The sequence below is a fragment of the Bos grunniens genome, chromosome 12 (assembly GCF_055505025.1).
Source record: "Bos grunniens cultivar Pamir isolate PY7600 chromosome 12, Bosgru_T2T1.0, whole genome shotgun sequence".
Lineage (NCBI taxonomy): Eukaryota > Metazoa > Chordata > Mammalia > Artiodactyla > Bovidae > Bos > Bos grunniens.
The window spans coordinates 21283830-21304293 of record NC_141176.1 but is presented as its reverse complement, the minus strand read 5'-3'; the positions used below and the strand labels follow the sequence as shown (position 1 = coordinate 21304293).

The 20464-nt window shown below is 43.8% G+C and overlaps 1 protein-coding gene across 6 annotated transcripts in view; it reads right to left on the bottom strand.

The window, feature by feature from the left end:
- Nucleotides 1-665, bottom strand: part of WDFY2 (WD repeat and FYVE domain containing 2) — a 192220-nt gene extending 191555 nt beyond the window's left edge. For all 6 annotated transcript variants that reach the window (XR_015138020.1, XR_015138021.1, XM_086329181.1 and 3 more), the window contains exon 1: nt 302-665. Coding sequence is in view for 1 of the 6 variants with exons in the window: in XM_086329182.1 (XP_086185308.1) it covers nt 302-438 (137 nt within the window). In the remaining 5 variants the exon portion in view is untranslated. The remainder of the gene's footprint in view (nt 1-301) is intronic.
- Between the last annotated feature and the right edge of the window lie 19799 nt (nt 666-20464).

Here is a 20464-nt window from a genome sequence, read left to right as displayed (position 1 = left end):
AGGGCTGGACCAAGGTCCAGTGGCCGGCGCACCGTTAGTCCAAGGGCCACCCTGGCCCCGGCGGACGCCACCCGAGCAAGCCCCAACAGAACGCCGCCGTCCCGGCTCCGCGTCCCGGAGCCACGCAGCAGCGGCGACTGCGCGGCTGGACACCGGCACCAGCAGGATGCGCATTAGAATAAAAACTTGGGCAAGCGCTCTCGCCCTCGCGCCGACGTGGAGACACAGCCCCAGAAGCGGGCTTCGGGGACCGCCGGCCCGTCCCGCCCCTGCTCGCGGCCGAGGGGGCAGCGGTTCTCACCTGTCCTCCGAGACACTGATGACACCCTCCTCCTTGGGCACGATCACGGCCATGTTCACCACCTCCTGAGAGCCCTCGACCCGCTGCAGCAGGATCGGCTTGCGGGTCAGAGGCTTGGGCTGGATCTCTGCCGCCATCAGAGGAGGGGGCGCGCCGGGGGCGCCGCCGCCAACTGCGCCGCGGGATTGGGCTGAGACGACCGCTCGAGCGCAGGCACCAGCTGAGACAGAGACTCTGTTTGGCCGGAGCGGGCCGCCGGGGACCCGCGATCATAGCCTGGCCGCCTTCCCCGGGGACGACTCCGCGCTCCCGGCTTCGGGCAACGAAACCGCCACGACCGGCGCTGCAACCCGGCGCCACCACCGGAGGGAGGGGGTGGAGAGTCGGGGGGCGGGGCCGATGGGGGCGGGGCTTGCCGCAGGGGGTGGCCGCTGGTGGGCGCGAGGGCGGCTGCACTTCCGGGAGGGTGGTGGAGGAGGAGGAGGGGTAACTGACAAAGTGGGCGGGGCGCTGGCGGCCCAATGCGCGTGCGCCGCCAGTCCTCTGGGGCCGTTTCCGCCCCGCTCCTCCGCCATTCCCGTAGCCTCGCCGCACCGCCTCTAGAGCGCAGGCGCCTTCCGTCACCCGCGGTCCCCTGGTCACCTTCCACACCCAGTGTTTAGTGCCCTCCCTCTTTCATCTCCCGGGAACGCGCGCGTACACAGTCCTGGGAACGCGCTTGGGGTATCCCGCCCACCGCAAAAATCCCTGAAAAGGGGGCGTTGGTGGGGCGGGGAAAAGCTAGCCTGGGCGAGGCCGGAAAGAAAAGAATCCCGCAGGAAGGAAAGAAGCTTGAACGTGTTGGCGCGAGGTTGGGCATGCGCACGAGTTATCTGTCCCTCGCGGGGCGGGGGCCTGACCACCGAGCATGCTTAGCTGCTCCCAACACGCATCTGCCTCGGGCCGGCGAGTGGTACCCCGTGGTCTCCTGGGAGTAGTAGTTCTTCAGAGCTTCCTTTGCCTTGTCCTGAGATGACCTATCGCCTACTTATCGTTCCTGGCCTGGGGAGCTTGGTGGCCTCGGAGTCACCGCAAGCACCGTCCTCTAAGACAGAGAACCAAAGGGCAGCCCTCGGTGGAGCGGACTATCGCTGTACTCCTGCCACTGCCCTTAATAGTGGAGCGCCAGGAGTCGGGGAAGAAAAGACCTCATGCAAGCATCTTCGAAGGAACTTAAGAGATGACCTGTGTTGTCAACCTCCTCGTTTTCTTAGATGGCTGTGTTACTAGCCCATAATTAAACTGTAGCTTCAAGTTAGGCCTATAGCACCCCCCAGACTTGAACTCAGGCACCCATGCTCCTTGGTCCTTCTTCCCATTCCCCAGTGATCCTTCCTTTCTAGCTTGCACTGGAAACAATGGAGAGAGTTATTGTGATGACTGAATGAATGTCAGTTGCTTGGCACAGGGCCTGGCTTGTGGGGTCGTTGGTTATGTGATAACCCCATTAGCCCTCCCACAGTTATCAATCCGGCTGAGGAATGGTCTTGGTCTATGTGGTGTGACTGGGCTGGCAAGGGCTTTGGAGGGGAGAAAAAGAATATGCCAGAGCTGGACAAAGAACGGGATGGGCCTTGTAGAAATACCTGTCTTATAGGGCAAGTTTTGGCACAGCCAAGGTGATAGGTCTCTGTCTCTTTACCACCTTCCAACTTCATAGAAATTCTGTAAGGCACTTGAAGGGAGGTTGAGGTATTTTCCAGCTTTGCAACCTAGAACAAGGCATTCCACTTCTCTGAGCCTCTAGTTGACCATCTACTAAATGTAGGATAATAAAACCTGCCTTGGGTGGTGGTTTTTAGACTTACAAATGACAGATTATATTTGGCTGCACAGGGTTTTAGTTGTGGCACGAGGTACGTTTTTAGTTGCGACTAGTGGGATCTAGTTCCCTGAACAGTGATCAGACCCGGACCCCCTGCATTGGAGTGCAGAGTCTTCCTCACTGGACTACCAGAGAAGTTGCACAAGTGACAGATTTTTAAAGTTGCTTTCATACACGATAGGTTCTTTAAGTTTCCAGGAATTAGGACATAGACATATTTAAGGGACATTATTCAGCCTGCCGCAATGGTTTTAAATACCATCCATATGCTCTTGATTCCAGTAATAATCTCTACCCTGACCACATTTCTGAACTCACATATCTAACGCTACTCTACATTGTCACTTAACTGTTTAATAGGTGTTGCAAACATTCCCAACAGTAGCTTTAAATCTACTACATCTTTCATGTAGTTGTTCGAAACTAAGATCCTAGGAGTTATCCTTAATCCTTTTCTTTTTCTCACAGTTCTATCCAGACCATTAACAAGCGCTATCAGCTCTACCTCCAAAATGTATCTTGAATTTTCCATTTGTATCATCTCCACCCTAGGTCACCATAATCTCTGGCCTCTACTGCCACATGGAGTCTAACTGCTTTCTCTGTTTCTTCTTTTGAACCCATACAATCCATTTTGATCACAGTAGCCAGAAGGATTTTGTTTTAAAATATAAACCAAATCAGTTCCTCCTCTTATTCAAACACATCAACTCCTTACCATTGCACTTACCATGAAATGACTCTACAAGCTCACCTCTTCTGCTCAGTAGTTTCCAAGCCCTGGTTTGGAAATCCCCAGAAACACCAACCTCCTTCCTCCTGGTAGTCTTTGCACCAACGGGGTTCACCTTTCAGCTACTTTCTTCTCACCACTGAGGCTTCAGCTCCAACGTTATCTCCTTAAACAGTGGCTTCAGCTCCAATGTTAGCTACTTAAACAGTCTTACACTCCCAAATGAACCCTACCTCTTCATAGCACTTCCGAGCATATCACCTGGGTTTATTTTCTTCCCAGTACTTACTTCTGCCCAAGATAATCATGTGTTTCTTACTGGTTTTTTAGTCTTCCTCTTCTAGAAGAGAAACACTGGGAAAGGAGAGAACTGTCTGCTTGCTTATCATTGTATTCCTTTTAGAATAGTACCTGGCACATCAGGAGGCATGTTGTTAAGTAGTCATTAAATATTGTAAGATTCTATTTATATGAAATGCCCACAATAGGCAAATCTGCAGACCCAGAAAGCTGATTAGTAATTGCTAATAGCATAGGGGGATATGGGGGGGGAAAGAAGGAAGGGGGACCAATTTTGATGGCTAAGGAATGTTCAATATTTCTTTTTCAGATAATAAAAATGTTTTAAAATTATCATAGTGATTGCACAAATTTATGGATATTCTAAAAGTCACTGAATTGTACACTTTAAAATGGTAAATTTTATGCTATATGAATTATAGTTGTCTATTATCCAATATTACTTTTGATGAATTACTGACAGATTCTATGATGCTTTCATGGGTTTTATTTAAAGCAAAATATTGGAAACCACCTGACTTGTGAAACGAATTTTTGCACATTTATTAAAATATACCAAAACATATTATATAACTGCTATTTTTATCTGTTATTTTGTCACTTAATGACATTTTGTTTAACCATATATACTAAAAAAGAATTGGGAACTTTTTAATGTTTTAAATTGAGTATATATTTACTAGTACAATTTTTTAATAAAGTGCTTTTATCTCATCCCATGCTTACATATAGTTTTCTCCAACTTTGAGAACAGCAGATTTTTATAGAAGAAGATCACCCTGTAGCCTAGTTATTTAAATCCTATTGTCAGATGAATCAGGGAAATTATGCTTACTTTCTGTCAGAAAAAAATTTTACTTCATTTTTCCATTCAAATAAATAATTATCAATAAGCATTTCGAGGAAAATTATAAAAATAAAATGAAATATATCTTGTAAGACAGATTATTAGCTGTAGTTGAGTTCAATATCATATGAAATATCACCTCACACCTGTGAGAGTGGTTATTATCAAAAATACAACAGATAACAAGTGTTGGCAAGGAGGCATAATCCTTGTGCACTTATGGTGGAAATGTGAATTGGTGCAGCCACTGTGAAAAACAGTATGAAGATTCTTCAAAAACAAAAATAAAACTACTGCATCATCCAGCAATTTCACCTCTATGTTTTTCTGAAGAAAATGAAAACATTAATTCAAAAAGACAAATGCATTGCTGTGGTCTACTTTATAGAATCTAAAACGTCTTAAGATAAGTCAAAATACCCTTGTTTCTTCTCTTTTATCGGGAATACTTATAAGGAAGACCAGAAAGATCTGTGGGTTAAGTTGCCTTATTGACCATTAAAGTTTCCTCCAGGAAATCAGAGGATGGATGAAATGGGTGAAGGGAGTCAAAAATGTACAACTTTCAGTTATAAAATAAGTCCTAGTGTACATGTAGTGTACAGCATGCTAGCTATAGTTAACAATACTGAAATCCATATTTGAAAGTTGTCAAGAGAGTCAATCTTAAAAGTTCTCATCGCCGGGGAAAAATTGAGTTGTAACTATGTGTGGTGGTGGATGACAACTAGACTTGGCGTGATCATGTCACAATATATTCAAGTGTTGAATCATGATATTGTACACCTGAAAATAATGTGTCAATTATATCTCAGTACAAAAGTTTTTCCCCGACTCAATATTTAGTAGTATCTTTCTGTTGCCATTTTCAACTCCATGCAAAGCAAGTAGCTCAGTGTTAAAGAATCCACCTACCAATGCAGGAGACGCAGGCTCAATCCCTGGGTCAGGAAGATCCCACGGAGAAGGAAATAGCAATCCACTCCACTATTCTTGCCTGGGAAATCCAAAGGACAGAGAAGCCGGGTGGGCTACAGTCCATGGGCTCGCAAAAGAGTTGGACATGACTTAGTGATTAAACAACAGCAACAACAAAGTTTATGAAATGGGAGAACATCTGATATAAATGCAGGCACATCCTCAGGAAAATTGGTTTTAGACAAAAGCACCTAAAAATTTCGAAGATGTCTGTGTACTTCTTGACAAGTTTTCACAGAGTTCCACAGGCGACAGTTTGGATATCACTGAAAACAGAAAGGGAGCTGCTGCTCCAGCAGGGCACGGAGCTTCTCAGTTCAGTCCAGGCACTTGGTCGTATCTGACTCTGCAACCCCATGACTGCAGCATGCCAGGCTTCCCTGTCCTTCACCAGCTCCTGGAACTTGCTCAGACTCATGTCCATTGAACTGGTGATGCCATCCAACCATCTCATCCTCTGTCGTCCTCTTCTCCTCCTGTCTTCAGTCTTTCCCAGCATCAGGGTCTTTTTCAATGAGTCAGTTCTTTGCATCAGGTGGCCAAAGTATTGGAGTTTCAGCTTCAGCATCAGTCCTTCTAATGAATATTCAAGACTGATTTCCTTTAGGATGGACTTGTTTGATCTCCTTGCAGTCCAAGGGATTCTCAAGAGTCTTCTTCAACACCACAGTTCGAAAGCATCAATTCTTTGGTGCTCAGCTTTCTTTAGAGTCCAACTCTTACATCCATACGTGACTCCTGGAAAAGCCATGGCTTTGAATAGACGGACATTTGTTGGCAGAGTAATGTCTCTGCTTTTTAATATGCTATCTAGGTTGGTCATAGCTTTTCTTCCAAGGAGCAAGCATCTTTTAATTTCATGACTGCAATCACCATCTGCAGTGATTTGGGAGCCCAAGAAAATAAATACTGTCACCGTTTCCATTGTTTCCCCATCTATTTGCCATGAATGGATGGAACCAGATGCCATGATCTTCGTTTTTTGAATGTTGAGTTTTAAGCTAACTTTTTCACTCTCTTTCACTTTCATCAAGAGATTCTTTAGTTCCTCTTTGCTTTCTACCATAAGGGTGGTGTCATCTGCATATCTGAGGTTATCGATATTTCTCCTGGCAATCTTAATTCCAGCTTGTGCTTCATCCAGCCCAGCATTTCTCATGATGTACTCTGCATATAAGTTCAATAAGCAGGGTGACGATAAACAGCCTTGTTGTACTCCTTTCCCTATTTGGAAGCAGTCTGTTGATCCATGTCTGGTTCTAACTGTTGCTTCTTGACCTGCATACAGATTACTCAGGGGCAGGTAAGGTGGTCAGGTATTCCCATCTCTTTTTAAGAATTTTCCACAGTTTGTTGTGATTCACACAGTCAAAGGCTTTGGCATAGTCAGTAAAGCAGAAATACATGTTTTATTGGAACTCTCTTGCTTTTTCTATGATCCAATGGATGTTGGCAGTTTGATCTCTGGTTCCTCTGCCTTTTCTAAACCCAGCTTGAACATCTGGAAGTTCATGGTTCATGTACTGTTGAAACCTGGCTTGGAGAATTTTGAGCATTACTTTACTAGCATGTGAGATGAGGGCAATTGTGCAGTAGTTTGAACATTCTTTGGCATTGCCCTTCTTTGGGATTGGAATGAAAACTGACTTTTTCCAGTCCTGTTGCCACTGCTAAGTTTTCCAATTTTCCTGGCATATTGAGTGCAGCACTTTCACAGCATCCTCTTTCAGGAATTGAAATAGCTCAACTGGAATTCCATCACCTCCACTAGCTTTGTTCGTAGTGATGGTTCCTAAGGTCCGTTTGACTTTGCATTCTAGGATGTCTGGCTCTAGGTGAGTGATCACACCATCATGGTTATCTGGCTCATAAAGATCTTTTTTGTATAGTTTTTCTGTGTATTCTTGTCACCTCTTCTTAATATCTTCTGCTTCTGTTAGGTCCATACCATTTCTGTCCTGTATTGTGCCCATCTTTGCATGAAATGTTCCCTTGGTATCTCTAACTCTCTTGAAGAGATCTCTAGTCTTTCCCATTCTATTGTTTTCCTCTATTTCTTTGCACTGATCACTGAGGAAGGCTTTCTTATCTCTCTGTGCTATTCTTTGGAATTCTCCATTCAAATGGGTATATCTTTCCTTTTCTCCTTTGCCTTTCACTTCTCTTCTTTGCTCAGCTATTTGTAAGGCCTCCTCAGGCAACCATTTTGCCTTTTTCACTTCTTTTTCTTGGGGATGGTCTTGATCACTGCCTCCTGTACAATGTCACAAATCTCCGTCCATAGTTCTTCAGGCATTCTATAAGATCTAATCCCTTGAATCTATTTGTCCCTTCCACTGTTTAATCATAAGGGATTTTATTTAGGTCATACCTGAATGGTCTAGTGGTTTCCCCTAGTTTCTTCAATTTAATTCTGATTTTGTCAAAAGGAGTTCATGATCTGAGCCCCAGTCAGCTCCTAATCTTGTTTTTGCTGACTGTATAGAGCTTCTCCATCTTTGGCTGCAAAGAATATAATCAACCCAATTTTGGTATCGGCCATCTGGTGAACTTTTAGGAGAGGATTAAAAGAACGGAATTAGGCTTAATAATTGGACCAAGGCAACTTTTTTTGGATTGACTCCTCACTCCTGGATGGCCAACTATAGGGAACAAGGTCATCCAGGGAAAAGGCTCAGAGAGGAGTCAAAGTTTTCCTAATAGTAAACAGCATGGATTTTTCTGTTTCAACCTCAGCAACATAGTCTGGGGACAGAAAGCTGGGCAGGTGTAAATAGTAAGAAATATATATATATTGGTCTCTGCCCTGGTTTCTGACACAGAATTCTGAAGAGCCTTGCAATTTCCGAAGTGATAAGCACTAGGAGCATTTCTTGTTCTAATCAGTGTGGTCACCAGAAAAAGCAAGCTATGTTTAGAAACTTGCAGACACATCCCCTTCCTCACCCCATAACCCCCCACATCCATGAGAGGAGAGGGGCTGGAAGTGAAGTTAATAATTGCTCATGCCTATGTGAGGAAAAGACACTGATGCTGGGGAAGATTGAAGGCAAAAGGAGAAGACACAGAGGATAAGAAGGATGGCATCACCAACTCAGTGGAAATGAATTTGAGCAAACTCTGGGAGATAGTGGAGGACAGGGAAGCCTGGAGTGCTGCAGTCCATGGGGTCTCAAAGAGTTGGACACGACTGAGTGACTGAACAGCAGCACGTGAGGAAGCCTCCATAAACTCTCAAGAGTAGAGGGGTTCAGTGAGCCTGGGGAACACAATCACACCAGGAGGGTGATGGATCTCCATCGCCACAGGGACCAAAGCTCCTGCACTTAGCACCCTCCCGGACCTCAGCCTATGCATCTCTTCATCTGGCTGTTCATCTGTATCCTTTATCAGATCCTTTAATAAAGTAGTAAATGTGTTTCCCTGAGTTCTGTGAGCCCCTCTAGCAAATCCCTTGAATTAGATGAGGGCTGGTAGGAACCTCTGGTTTACAGCCAAAGTGGACAGAAGTTGGGGGTCGGGGGCTGGGGACTTACTATTTGCAGTGGGCATCTGAAGCAGTCTCATGGGACTGAGCCCTTAACCTGTGGGAACCGGTGCTATAGATACTATCCATTTAACTAGCGGAGTTAAAATATAGGATACCCAGCGGGGGTCAGAGAATTGCTTGATGGGAGACTAACCCCACATAGCTGGTGTCGGAAGTGTGCATGTGGAAGCCGTGTGAGAATCACAGAAGAAACACAAGAAAAGAGCGGGGCTTTCACTAACGCAGTGGCGATCTGGGCATCCGGCCTCGTCTGAGGAAAGACGCACAGAGGTCTGGGATACTGCCCTGTGAGGCAGTCAGTAAGCAGCTGGGACACCCACCTCCGGGACTGGGTTCAAGAGCAGGGCATTCAGATCTACAGCGACAACTTAGAAAAGCAATACAGGGTCTGGATCTGAAGGCCTGGTGTTGTGACCAGGAGGCCTAGACGGGGTCCTAGGTGTCAGAACTAGAGGGCAAGGTAGGAGGGGAGCCACTTACCAGCGTGTCCTTGAGCAAGTCACTGAATCTGCTGGATCCCCCCTCTCTTCCTCTGTAACATGTGAATAATTACAGCCCCAGCCTCACAGGGTTGTTGTGAAATGAATAAGATCATTCATTTGAGAGAACAGGCCAGGGTCTGGCACGGGGCTGCTCTCGAGGAAGTGGGGGAAGCTGAGAAGGACTCGGAAGGGAACCTCATGGAGAACACAGGGATAGCAGGAAAGGGGTGGTGATGACGACTTGCTCTCAAAACGAAGGAGAAAGCTCATTCACAGAAGTGAATCATGAGGACTTCCCTGTTGGCCCAGTGACTAAGGCTCTACTCACAATGCAGGGGGCCCAGGTTCGATCTCTGGTCAGGGAATTAGATCCCGCATGGTGCAACTAAGACCTGGTGTAGCTAAATAAATAAAATTGTTTTAATTTTGATTTTTCAAATAAATCAATTTTTAAAAGAAAAAAAGAACTGGGTCACAAGCCAGGGCAACATCATCTTTCAGCAAAAGTTCCAACTTTTCAAAAGGTAAAAATCTGAGAACAGAGATTCTATTATTTTGAACTCTGAACTTTCTTGCTGACTCAGTTATGCATTGGTGGGTTTTCGGCAGGCTCACAAAATCCCTATAGTGCAAAAATCACAGTCCCCTGGCATAGCGCTTCCATACAAATGATGCTTATCCAAAAGTGTATCTTTTAAATGACATCCAGAACATCAGATAAACATCCCGCCTCCCTTGTTTTCTTCCTCCCTTCCCCATTCCCTTCCCAGTAGCAGGCACTAGGACCCCTGCGGCAAGGGTCTTTCTTTTTCGCTCCTAAAACCGGGATGCACTGGAGTGCCTTGGGCACTTTTTGAAAGTTCCTGAACTATCCCTGAATGGCTGAATTTGGTTTCCTGGGAGCTTGATCTGAGAATCTGAATTTTTATAAAGCATTTCAGGTGCTGCTAATGCAGATGGCCCTCAATGACTGGAGTAATCTGGAAAACACAGACCTGGGAATCCAATGGAAGGGCACAGGAAAAGTGATCCAAGATATAGAGCACTGGGATCTCCCATGGCCTTACATTTCTCAGAGTGAGAGACTAGCCAGCCTGCTCACTCTTCAACTGGTAGCATCCAGCATTTCTGATCAGTCCAATGTCTTTGTGTGTGTGTGTGTGTGTGTGTGTGTGTGTGTGTGCGGCCCATTGAGTAACAGAACACAGGCTGTGACTTTTTCCCTACTCACCTGTGCTGGAAGCTAGCAAAGGCTTCTGCACAGCTTCTTTCTTACTCTTCCTCTTCAATCCTCCCTGCTTCTCTCTAACCCAGGCAAGCTTGGGCTAACAACAGTTTTTCATGTACCCAAAGGGCTGAAGTAAAGGCTCATTTTATCTAATTTATATCTCATTAAATTTTATCTAATTATATCTAATTTTATCTATTTATATCTAATCTATTAATATATATCTGTATCATCTAACTGCTCTTCCCTAGTGGTTCAGATGGTAAGGAATCTGTCTACAATGCAGGAGACCTGGGTTTGATCCCTGGGTCAGGAAGATCCCCTGGAGAAGGGCATGGCAACCCACTCCAGTATTCTTGCCTGGAGAGTTCCATGGACAGAGGACCCTGGCGGGCTACAGGACATGAGGTCACAAAGAGTCGGACATGACTGAGCGACTAACACTCACTACTTACTGTTGTCCTCTAACTATATGGTTTTAATAGACTTTAGTTTTTAGAGCAATTTTAAGTTCACAGCAAAACTGAGCAAGAAGTATAGAGATTTTCCTTAGGTCCTCCATCCCCACGTACGTACAGCCTATATTCACTACTAACATCCCCCACCGCAGCGGTACTTTTGCTAGAACTGATGAACTGACACGGACACCTCATTATCACTCAGAGTCCATTATTTAACTTAGAGTTCCCTCTTAGTGTGGTACATTGTATGGGTTTGGACAAACATATAATGACATGTACCCATCATTACAGTGTCATACAGAATAGTTTCACTGTCTTAAATATTACCTGTGCTCTGCCTATTCACTCTCCCCACGCCCCTGACTTCTGGCAACCACTAAACTTTTTATTGCCTCCATAGTTTTGCTTTTTCCAGAATGCCTTATAATTGAAATCATACAGTATACACGCTTTTCAGATTGGCTTCTTCCACTTAACAATATGCTTTTCTTAAGTTCCTTCATGTCTTTTCATGTCCTGATGGCTCATTTCTTTTTAGCACTCAATAATATTCCATTGTCTGAATGTACCATTCACCTACTAAATCTTGGTTTGGCACCTACTGATCATTGCTTGGCAACGATCAATAAAGCTGGATGTAAACATCCATGTTCAGGTTTTTGGGTGGACATAAGTTTTCAACTTCTTTGGCTAAATGCTAAGAAGCCAGGTTGCTTGATTGTATGGTAAAAATATGTTATTGTTGTAAGAAAACTGCCCAACTCTCTTCCAAAGTGGAAATATCATTTTGACTTCCTGCCAGCAATAAACAAGAATTAGATTCATCTATATCTCAGAGGAAAACCAACTCCTCTGGAGTTTTCCGCGGAGGAACTAAGAGGACAGAATAGAAAGAGGGGGAAGTGGGAAACAACCAATGGGGAATGGTGGCGGTTAGGGTGAAATAGTGAGAGAAAAGAGGAGGAGGAAGAGCGTGGGCGTTTCTGTACCCCCTTGGCTTTCTCTTTACTAGTAACACCACAGACCACCCTTACACCTGACCTAGGCTGAAGTGAGAGGCAGAGACTGACCAGTGAACTTGCTCCTTAAGAGACCAAGAACAGAGGAACCCCCAAGTGCATTTGGTCAAGAAGAAGTGAGGCTACTATTCCTAGAACAGGGTGGGTCTCAACAAATTAGCAACTGAAAGCAGAAACCAGTCTATAACATCCCCAGCTTGTCATTCGAGGGTCTTAAGTCTATCAGAGTCCTTCGATCAGCTCAAGAAAAACTCAAGCTCACAAATCCTTAGATATTATCGTCCTTTATTCTTTCTTCCAGCAAATATTTGTTCAGTGCCTGCTCTGAGCCAGGTTCTGGGTGTGATTAACTCCCTTGTGAAGTCAAGGGCAGAACTCCATCTGGTTCATATCTTGCTTTTGTCATTAGAGGACTGCTGGTTCTAGAGTCCAGTGAGCAAGCAGAGAAGAGGAGTTGATGTGTTAAGATTTTGGCTTAAAAATAAAGGTCAGCCACCTCCCAGAATATTGGAAATAAAAGCAAAAATAAACAAATGGGACCTAATTAAAATTAAAAGCTTCTGCACAACAAAGGAAACTATAACCAAGGTGAAAAGACAGCCTTCAGAATGGGAGAAAATAATAGCAAATGAAGCAACTGACAAAGAATTAATCTCAAAAATATACAAGCAACTCCTGCAGCTCATTTCCAGAAAAATAAATGACCCAATCAAAAAATGGGCCAAAGAACTAAACAGACATTTCTCCAAAGAAGACATACAGATGGCTAACAAACACATGAAAAGATGCTCAACATCACTCATTATCAGAGAAATGCAAATCAAAACCACAATGAGGTACCATTTCACGCCAGTCAGAATGGCTGCAATCCAAAAGTCTACAAGCAATAAATGCTGGAGAGGGTGTGGAGAGAAGGGAACCCTCTTACACTGTTGGTGGGAATGCAAACTAGTACAGCCACTATGGAGAACAGTGTGGAGATTCCTTAAAAAACTGGAAATAGAACTGCCAATCCCACTGCTGGGCATACACACCGAGGAAACCAGAATTGAAAGAGACACGTGTACCGCAATGTTCATCGCAGCACTGTTTATAATAGCCAGGACATGGAAGCAACCTAGATGTCCATCAGCAGATGAATGGATAAGAAAGCTGTGGTACATATACACAGTGGAGTATTACTCAGCCATTAAAAAGAACACATTTGAATCAGTTCTAATGAGGTGGATGAAACTGGAGCCTATTATACAGAGTGAAGTAAGCCAGAAAGAAAAACACCAATACAGTATACTAACGCATATATATGGAATTCAGAAAGATGGTAACAATAACCCTGTATGCGAGACAGCAAAAGAGACACAGATGTATAGAACAGTCTTTTGGACTCTGTGGGAGAGGGCGAGGGTGGGATAATTTGGGAGAATGGCATTGAAACATGTATAATATCATGTGTGAAATGAATTGCCAGTCCAGGTTAGATGCATGATACTGGATGCTTGGGGCTGGTGCACTGGGATGACCCAGAGGGATGGTATGGGGAGGGAAATGGAAGGGGGGTTCAGGATGGGGAACACGTGTACACCTGTGGCGGATTCATGTTGATGTATGACAAAACCAATACAGTATTGTAAAGTAATTAGCCTCCAATTAAAATAAATAAATTTATATTAAAAAATAATAATAAAGGTCAGGTCTATGCTCAGGTTCTGGTGCACAGGTAGGCAGTCAGTTTTGCTATAAATCTCCTGCATCAAATAATGTTTACAAGAATGTATGTAGAAATCAAATGGGATCTTTGGAGAATAAACATTGCTCATAGGAAATAATGAAAAGGGGGAGAGGGTGAAATTTATTGCCATTTGGACAAAATGGTTTATTCATCTGAAAGAATCGTCTCTAACTCTCACATATAACTACAGTTTATGGAATGGACATTGTATATGTTATGGCAACTTTGATGGGGGATTACACAGTTTTCTATAAATGCCTGAGTTTGGTTCCATTTTCCATCTAAAATTATACACTAGAGAAAGACAAATGATTCTGTTAATATAGAATGAAATCTTCAGGGACTTTTCTGGTGGTTCAGTGGTTAAGAATCTGCACTTCCACTGTAGGGGGCATGGGTTCAACCCCTAGTCAGGGAATCAAGATCCCATATGCCACGCTGTGCAGCCAAAAAAAAAAAAAAAAATGAATTAGATCAATTTTGTCCTCAAAGACCTTGACAGAAGATCTGTGGTCTAGAATCTGGGCAGAATGGCATCTGAAAGTCTTTGTATATATCTGATCACTTTTTAAAACTCATAAACTTAAGTAACAACACAGCTGTCTTAGATGTGGACACTGTTACTGCTTAGGCCTCAGTGACTTGATATTAGGAAAAGCACTTATCCTCAGAATTAATTTATTATACTACACGCCACCCCATTCCCCACTCCCCCCTCTAGTTTTTATTATTTTCTTGGCATGTGGGATTTTAGTTCTCTGACCGGGGATCAAATCAGTGCGCTTCGAATTGGAAGCACAGAGTCTTAACTGCTAGAGTACCAGGGAAGTCCGTATGACTTAAGCAGAGACTCACTTTTCCTCTCATATTGTACTGTCCCTCGTACCAAGCACAGTGCTGGGCATGAAGAAGCTCAGTAATGACAAGCAAGCAGAAAGATTAAATCTTAATATCTTTTCAGAACAGTTTAAAGTGAAATGGAGCCGAATCACATACCTGTATGTCTCCTATCAATAGAATTTGCTTGGCAGTTAATACTAGAGGCCAAAAAGATCGGGACAAATATTTGTTACCAAAGATCCCTCCTCTTGAGTAAAACTGGTTACCATCAGTTTAATTTCCCTCAAGAGAGGAGATACCATGGGAAAAGGGCTTTTGTGCCAATTGACTCAACATTTTTCTGTCTTCAACTGCCATTCTGTCTCTAGGGAGAAAAAAGCAGAAACAAAAAACTCAAGCAACGAGAACATTAACAAATAAATAAGAAGAGTTCAGAGGGAATGTGGAACAAACTAGACGTTCTATTGAGAAACAGAAGGAGGCCAACATGTTACTGACAGACGAAATAGTATAATCCAAACTTTGATCTCCTACATTCAGTCCCTGAAGAATTTTATGGGTATCTAAAATATGTATCCTTACTTTCAGGGAATAAAATCCTGAAGACTTTAGATATTATCGTATGTTTACAGATTAAGTTTTTTTTTTTTTAAATCTGATTCTCTTTTGAGATTCGTGCAAAAAGGAGCTATAACCTGTGCCCTTGAATGGAATGATGAAGGAAGTGGTGGTGTGTCATGGTTTCCTGTTCTCAAGGCCCCAGTCTTGCTCCCTCCAAGCCACCCTTTTCGTCACTGCTAGAGTGATCTTTCAAAAACCCACATCAGATCCTGCTACTCCCTAACACGGCCTGAAACCTTTGAGAGCTTTCCACGTCTCTCAAATTGAAACAACAGTCATCATCTGGTCCCTGCCTTCCTCTCCAGCCCATTCATCCCCCACCTTCTACCCCCTCAAACCTCAAATGCAGTGACATTGCAGCTGCTCCCTGCTCAAAAGGCAATAAAGAGGCCACTTTGGTGGAAAGGAAAGTTTGCTTTATTTTGGATGTCAGCATTGTCCAGAGGCTGACTCTCCCTGCCTACAGTCAGGAGGCAAGAGCTTTTATAGACAGAGGGAGGCAGCTACACACAAAAACAGCAGTCAGCTCTGACAGTCATCTTGAAATTGGTCATAGGTGGTCTCACCAGCATCACAGTGACTGTTTTAAGTACAGTTAGGCTTCGCTTCCAGCATCGGTTTGTTTCCATTTTTTTGAGGTCAGTTCTCAGAACTGTGGCAGCTTATGTCATGGCTACGTAAGTCTGGTCATCATGGAGTTAATTTCCTCCACCTGGTGGGTTTTTCAGTATCTATGAGACAGCTCACAGGATATGGCTCAGAGTATTATCTATAGCCCTGGAAAAGGAACTAAAGGGCCTTGTTTATGCTTAATAACTAAACTATTATTACTTGGTCTCCTTGACTGTTTTCCTTTGTTTTTGCATTTTCTCATTTCCTTGATTAAACTTATTTTTTGGCTAAAGTTTTTCCACACACAAAAGTTAGGCAGAGGGCATGGGAGGAAAGGACCATAAGGTCTTGCTCTGTTTTGGTATGAAAGCTGTTCAGGAACCAGGCAAGAGGTTTTCCTATACAAACTTCAGACTGGTCACCAGGCCAACCAGGTTCCCTAACTGCATGTGGTGCTCCACGTTTATACCACCTTTATTATTCCGAATTGGAATGGACGGACATGCTCTAAATATCCATACTATTTCCTCTCCCCTCCCAGCTCCCAGAAAAAAAACATGCCACCTTGTACCTTTCCTCAATTTAACAGTCTCTGAAGGCGGAGTAAAGAACGTTTCCAAAAGCTGAAATAAAATTGATAGCATTATTAGCCATTTTATAGCACACTTTCTCGGAGAAGGAAATGGCAACCCACTCCAGTGTTCTTGCCTGGAGAATCCCAGGGACGGGGGAGCCTGGTGGGCTGCCGTCTATGGGGTCGCACAGAGTCGGACACGACTGACGCGACTTAGCAGCAGCAGCAGCAGCAGCAGCAGCACACTTTCTCAAGGTTGGGCACAGTATACATAGCTGAGAAGCATAAGACATTGGGGAAATGTCAGGGAGGCTAATAATGAACTAGCCAACGAGAAGTACTCTGCAAATGATAATATTGATGATAGTAATGCAACTCTCCTGGAGAGCCCCAGGATTCAATAAAAGGACAGTCCCAGTGTTTGATCCTAGTATCTGTCATCAGAGTCACAAAAGCAGCAGAAGACAGGCTCTCTGACCTTAGCAGAGTCACACATCAATGGAATAGCTAGAGACTATTAATAAGGATAGGCTAGTACAGGATAAATTATACTTCTGTGCTGGCACTATAGCAACATTATTTGACTGATTACCCAGTGATCAGTGTGGAATGATATTAATCAGGAAAGGCTCTCGAAGGGGTGAGTCACAGATTTTTAAACAAGTGGTTGACGTGATGTGGATGGTACTCAAAAAATATTATCTTAGCAACTGCGTGGAGAATGAACCGAGACGAGGGAGCACAAAGCAGGGAGATCAGGCAGGAGGCGGTAATGCAAACGAGGTGATGGGAGCGTGGACCGCTGTGTGGGTTGTGAAACTGAGCTGGGATGCTTTAGAAAAGGCAGTGCAGAGGACTGCATCACACTCTGGCTTTGCAAACAAGCTGACTCGGGCTCCAAGCCTGGCTCCCCGACTGACTAGCTGAATTACTTGACTAACCTACCTGTTCTAAGTCTATTCCCTCATCCACAAATTGCACTTAAGAGTGTGTATCATTTTTGCTGTGTTTGCTGTTGTTATTTAGTTGCTAAGTCATATCCGACTCTTTGTAACCCCATGAACTGTAATCTGCCAGGCTCCTCTGTCCATGGGATTCTCCAGGCAAGAATACTCAAGTGGGTTGCCATTTCCTTCCCCAGGGGATCTTCCTGATCCAGGGATTGAACTCTTGTCTCCTGCATTGGCAAGCATGTTCTTTACCACTGAGCCACCACGGAAGCCCAAATTATCTAAACATCCTTCCTAATTTGAATGAATCCTAATGGGAGTGGGAAGCCCAAAAGGGAAGCTGTTCCTCAGACTCTGAGCAGAGCCAGTAGATACTCTTCCTCCTCTCTGTGGTGGTGGGGGGTGGGGTGTAGTGATGCAAAGGCACTGTGGTCAGTTTGAGAATCTTTGAGGCCTCTGTGGTGAGCTTAGCATCCAGAGGCATGACGGGACATGTGCTGGGAATTGTTGCTGAGGTTGGATCCCAGCTTTGTGCTGTGCTTCTTCCCTTGACTCATTTCTGAACCTAGTCCTCTTCCTTCTTATAAATTCTGTGAGTTGCCTGATACCTTTCCAGTAAATTCCTTTTTCTGCTTAAGACAACTGTTGCCTGTTACCAAGAACACTAAAATATGACATCACAGAGCTATTTTAAGGTTGAATAAGAGGGTTTATACAAAGCCTTTATCGTTTATCCTTTATCCTTACCTGTCACAGGTAAATGCATACTAAATGGTTGATCCAAGGAAAAAGCAAAAAATGCATTTGTGACAGAATTGTTATAGACTTCGATGACTAATTAGATGTGTCAGAAGAGTAAAAAGGAAGAATGGGGAAGGTAACACTAAGTTTACAAATCTGCCTTCCACATCCCCATTCCACCTCTAACAAGACTATAGAAGCCAAGAGAAGACAACCCACTCCAAACGGATTAGACACTAAAGGCAAAGTGCTGAACTAGCCTGTCGGCTGAGAACATGGTGTTTTACTGACGCGACAAAGTATAAACTTGTTTGGCCAGCACACCAGACACTGTGACCCTGTCTGGACCTGCCTTTCCAGACCTGATGCTTGCCATTCCCAGAAAAGCACCTGCCACAGAGTCAGAACAAGTGGGTTGGTACCCACGAACGCACCATGTTATTCTGAGCTGCATTGCCTTCCCCCACTGTGTTTGTGCTGCCTGGAATGTCTTTCTCAACCTCCCTCAACTTCAGTGCCTCATTTAAAACTTGGGTTACAGATGTCCTCCTCCATGAAGCCCTTCCTAACTCTTTCCAAGCAGAATTACTTGCTCTGGCCTCTGGGCTCCCACAGAATTCCATTCCTGCCTCCCTGATAGCACGGACCACACTTTACGGTGATGTTCTCTTCAAGTTTCTCCCTGTCATTGCCCTGCGTGGTCCCAGACACGGGGACGGTGGTTTGATCATCACTGCATCCCCCCTGCCTGGTGCCATATGGTCAGTAGACAGTACCTGAAGTATATAAAGAACTTGTTTAGCAATAAAAGGGGTTGCTTGTGAGAGAATGAACCTGATTTGATAACTCGCGTGCAAAAATGTTAGGCTTGTTTGTTATTTGTTCATGTATCATGTAATAATCATTGCCCTTTAACTTCCCAGCTCCTGAAGAGCAGAGCTCTGTTTTAATTCACTTTGTACCAACAGGTGCAGTAAAGGAATTGGAAGCCCTTGTGGAGGGCTGCTTGGATGTAACCAAAGTGATGTTGTAGATGAGCTGAAGAAGCCATGGTTGGAGAGCTTGGGCTGCAAAAGGGCCAAGCCAGAAGACTTGGTTAGGTTTTTCCATAGACTCTCTCCAGCTCTGATCTCCAGGATTCAAAAAAATCACCTTTCCCAAATAGGCTCTCCTGGTGAAAATAAAGATTTCCCTTTGTATTTTCCTAAGTTGGTCATAAGTATTGGGTTGCAGAGGAATGTAGCCATGACGCCAAAATTTAGTTTTGTCTTCCGTTGCCCTCAGAAAGTATTCTTTTTCATTTTACTAAAAACATTTTAGAGATTTCATTTTTATATTATCTTTGGATAGATGACACATTGCTGTGGTCCAAAATTCAAGACTATACAGTGTAAAGTGTCTGCCTCCACCATGTACCTCAGTCACCCACCTTCTCCTCCCATGATTAACCAAAGCTGTCTCTTTCTCAGGCATTCTTCTAGATATATTTATGTAGGTAAGAAAATATTTTTAATTTCCCACTGCCTTTTATGTAAAAGTTAAAGTAATACACACAGATCTGCATCTTGCTTTTTTTTTTTACTAAATAAGATATTTTATACCTCTTCTCATGTCCATGGCTATCATTTTTCCTGTCTGTATAGTATTCCACCACTTGAGTGACCTATAATCTATTGAGCCAGTCTGCCATTAATGGACGTTCAGTTTTTTCCCTAATCCTTTCTATCTTATAAGCAATTCAGCAACTCTTTTAAGCCTCTCTTCAAACTTCCTACCAGCCTTCCTTAGTCTCCAAAAAAAAAAAAAGCTGTTTCTCTTAACTCATAGAGAAAACAGAGGCCATTACATAGAGATTTTGTCAATTTCCTGCCTCCCCATTTCTATAATGTTTACTTTTGAGTTTTTTTTTTTTTAATCAGGTAGACGTGAAATAAGACATTTTAAACCTGAGAAAAAAAAATGTCCTGCCTCTCATTCATCTCATGCTTCAAACTCCATCAATACCAAACAGCAAATAGTTCTGAGAATCTGCATGTTCTGTCTTGTCTCTGTACCTTTGTAGAAGTCATTCCTACTCCCATACTTGGTTGGCTTGGGAATCCTCTATTAACCTTTCCTATCCAAGTTTGGATGTCACACAAGAGGGAGTTGATCAGTTGCTGCCACATGGTACGTCTGTACCTTGCTCCTCTCCCTCCATCCTACTTATTATGCTGGTTTGAACTTTGTCTACAAGTCTGTGTTCCCATAGGTCTGTGAGCACCTGGAGAGCTAATTCATGTCAGGGTGTCCAGCACTTAGCACAGAGAGTCTGGTAATAGAAGTTACTCAGTAAATTTTTGTTGAATAAATGAATAAATAATGTGAAGAAGACATACGCATACTCTGTAATTACAAGTATTTGCAAAAGAGCAGAATGAGTCTCCCATCTGTATAATGTGACAGAAATAGCACTGGACTAGAAATCAGGAGAAATCTGGTTTAGGGACTTTCCGGATGGTCCAGTGGCTTAAGAGTCCCTGCTCCCGATGCAGGGCGGCTGGGTTCAGTTCCTGGTCAGGGAACAAGAGTCCACCTGCTGCAACTAAAGATCCCACATGCCACAGCTGAGAGCCTGGTGAAACCAAGAAATCT